General features: G+C 40.8%; 1 protein-coding gene across 1 annotated transcript; it reads left to right on the top strand.

Annotated features, from left to right (window-relative positions):
* Positions 1-315: 315 nt before the first annotated feature.
* LOC125934791 (olfactory receptor 2G3) lies at positions 316-1,276 on the top strand. Its single transcript, XM_049648388.1, has one exon. The coding sequence runs from the start codon at positions 338-340 to the stop codon at positions 1,274-1,276; it is 939 nt and encodes a 312-aa protein (XP_049504345.1). The 5' UTR covers positions 316-337.
* Positions 1,277-3,276: the final 2,000 nt, after the last annotated feature.

Here is a 3,276-nt window from a genome sequence, read left to right as displayed (position 1 = left end):
TTAAAACCATGGAGATGCCACTTGCTTCTTTATTTTGCAAGACGATTAATTTCAGTAGAAGTGATTGCATGTTATTTCACATGTGGGCAATTATACACATTGATTAGTTTAGTAATTAGTGTCCAGACAACTACAAAGTTGAAAGCATTCATATTTTTTTTAAGAGTCATTGGACTGATTATTGTTCTGAATCAGCAACACGTTGAGGGTAAAAAATTAGTTAAGTTGGACAAGTTAGTTTCCATCACCCTTTCAACTTGTACATTGTGATTCTAGGATAAATTGTTTCAAACATACTTGTTCTCATTTCTTAACAGAAGCAGTTCATTCTGTAGAAATGGAAAGGGCCAATGAGAGTTCCCTGATGAGCTTCATCCTTCTAGGCTTCTCAGACAACCCTTGCCTGGAGTCTGCACTCTTTGTATTAGTCCTTTTTTTCTATATCCTGACGCTTGTGGGGAACTTTGCCATCATTATTATATCATACGTGGATCCTCTCCTCCACACCCCCATGTACTTCTTCCTCAGCAACCTCTCCCTACTGGACCTCTGCTTCACTACCAGTCTTGCACCTCAGACCTTAGTCAACCTGAGAGGTCCAGAGAAGACTATCACCTATGGTGGTTGTGTGGTACAACTCTATATTTCTCTAGCACTGGGCTCCACTGAGTGTATCCTCTTGGCTGTAATGGCTTTGGATTGCTACATTGCTGTCTGCAAACCCCTCCACTATGTGGCTATCATGAATCCACAGCTATGCCAACAGCTGGCATCCCTCTCCTGGCTCAGTGGTTTGAGCAATTCCCTGATCCATGCTACTTTTACCTTGCAATTGCCTCTCTGTGGCAACCATAGACTCAATCATTTTATTTGTGAAGTACCAGCTCTCCTCAAATTGGCTTGTGTGGACACCACTGTCAATGAGTTGGTGCTTTTTGTGGTTAGTATCCTGTTTCTCCTAATTCCCCCAGCACTCATTCTTATCTCCTATGGCTTCATAAGTCAAGCTGTGCTGAGGATAAAGTCAGCAGAGGCAAGACACAAAGCCTTCAGCACCTGTTCCTCCCACCTTACAGTGGTGATCATTTTCTATGGCACCATAATCTACATGTACCTACAACCAGGTAACAGTTATGCTCAGGACCAAGGCAAGTTTATCTCCCTCTTCTACACCATGGTGACCCCAACCTTAAATCCTATTATCTATACTTTAAGAAACAAAGATATGAAAGTGGCTCTGAAAACACTTCTGTCAAAAAAATTGTGTTCCCTATGACTGTGATGTGCAAGGAAGCATTTACCAAGATATGTAGTCAGTCAGCTTCTAAATTAGTCAAACCATGTTTCCCAATTTCACATCAGTGAAATTTATGTTTACTTAATCTAATAAGGGAGATTTTCTTCTCTTATGTGTAACTAAGCAAAATATATGCTTTAAGTTCAGAGATTAAACCATGGGAAATAGAGTAGTGTATGGGTATAAATTGTAATCTTCACCACAAAGTCTATATTTTATTTCTGACACTTACTCTCAGGGATTCAATAGATGTAAGTAATTAAATATTTACCAATTGTCTAGGTAATGAATCTTTTTAATTTTCATTTGTGATGAATTATTTAGTATTTAAACACCTTAAATTTACCTTATAATGTTCCTTCATTAAAGCTTCAAATTGGAAATTAATCTCTTTATACATGTACTTCCCCTACTGAAGTAGAAAACTAAGTCCTCATACTGTCAATTTATTGAAGAGTAGGATATCATATTAACTGTTTTTTTACATATTCTTATTTAACAATAACTATCAAGAAAGACTAAAAGAAACAAAATATAATAAACATATGGTTTTTGTTTTTTATTTTACCCAAAAAGATGTTACCTGTCCCTCACTCCCAGTTCCAAGCTAGATTTAATTTCAGAAATAAATACCTGTGCCTTCTCACTAGATGACATTGTTCTTGACATGGGTTGTAAACATAAAATCACAAAATTTTTTGCAGTTTTTGCACTCATTTATTTATATTTTCTTGGTTAAATGTGGATATTCAGATTTAAAAAATATATATATATATATATATATAGTTATTTTTATTTTGAGTGTAACTGAAAAACAAAAGTCAATACTGGGAAACCAGTCCTTCCACAAAAACCCGATGTTAGAAGATGGCAAGGTAGAAAGACCTTAAACTCAAATCCTTCATAGACACAGCAAATGTACACCAACTGATAGTGCAAATCTTCCTAAAAATAACTGAGAGCTGACTGAACAGCTTCTACTCAACAAGGTAGATCTCGTAGAGAAGAGACAGAGATACAGTAACAAAGGAAACCCCCACCCCTGATGCTGAAAACTGTCATGGGCAGGAATAGTGAGAGAATGTGAGCAGATTCATCCATCCTGGGCACAGAAAAAAGCTGTGGTTTAAAGCAGCAACTAGATAGAAAGGAAAGAGCTCTTATAACCCTGTCCAAAGGTGGGGAGGTGCTGGAAATCTCTGTTAATCAGAGGGGTTGGCAAGTGTCATAGTTTATGATTCCTCTCTACCCTGATCGTGCAGATAGGAGCAGGGTCTGGGCACCCTACCCTGTCTGTTGCCCCAGCAATCACTGGGCCCCTATTTCACACCAGCCTGAAATGTCCCAAGACTCACAAAAGTCATGGTGTGAAACAGAAACTAGAATGTAAGTTACTCAGCCCATAAACTCTGCCTACAGTGGGGGAGCCCCTGGAACTCTCCGTGGGTCAGAGAGGTTGGCAAGCACACGGTATGTGTTCCCCTTCCATCCTGATAACAGAGGGCTGCAAGGTCAGGTTCCATAGGGGGCCTGCTGCCTTGGTAATTCCCAGGCCACTAACCTATATGGGCTGAGATGCCCTGTTATGTAGAAAAAAAGCCACAGCTTAAAGAGCAGCTAGAATATAGGCTACTGAAGTTCAGGAGCAGACAAGCATGACCATTGCCACTGCTCCACTGTCCCCTCAACCTCTGACCCAGCTTCTGACCCTGCACCAGTTGGTGATGAGTGGCCCCAGCAGCATGTTATAGCCCTGCCACCAGCCCAACCCTGGCATGTTCATCACCTTGTGGGGGATGGACAGCACCATCAGGGCAGACCTAATCGCTGCTGTGGTCTTCCTCTGGATCTGCCTCCTCCTCCTCATGCTACACTACTTCTATTGGCACAAGGGCATGATCCACACCAAGGCCAAGGGCAAGGAGTTTGCCTAAAGCACAGATCCAGCCCTGCAGGAAAATCACTCCCTCCAAGGCAAA

The sequence above is a fragment of the Panthera uncia genome (assembly GCF_023721935.1).
Source record: "Panthera uncia isolate 11264 chromosome A1 unlocalized genomic scaffold, Puncia_PCG_1.0 HiC_scaffold_17, whole genome shotgun sequence".
Taxonomy (NCBI): Eukaryota; Metazoa; Chordata; class Mammalia; order Carnivora; family Felidae; genus Panthera; species Panthera uncia.
This window is presented reverse-complemented; position numbering and strand designations above follow the sequence as displayed.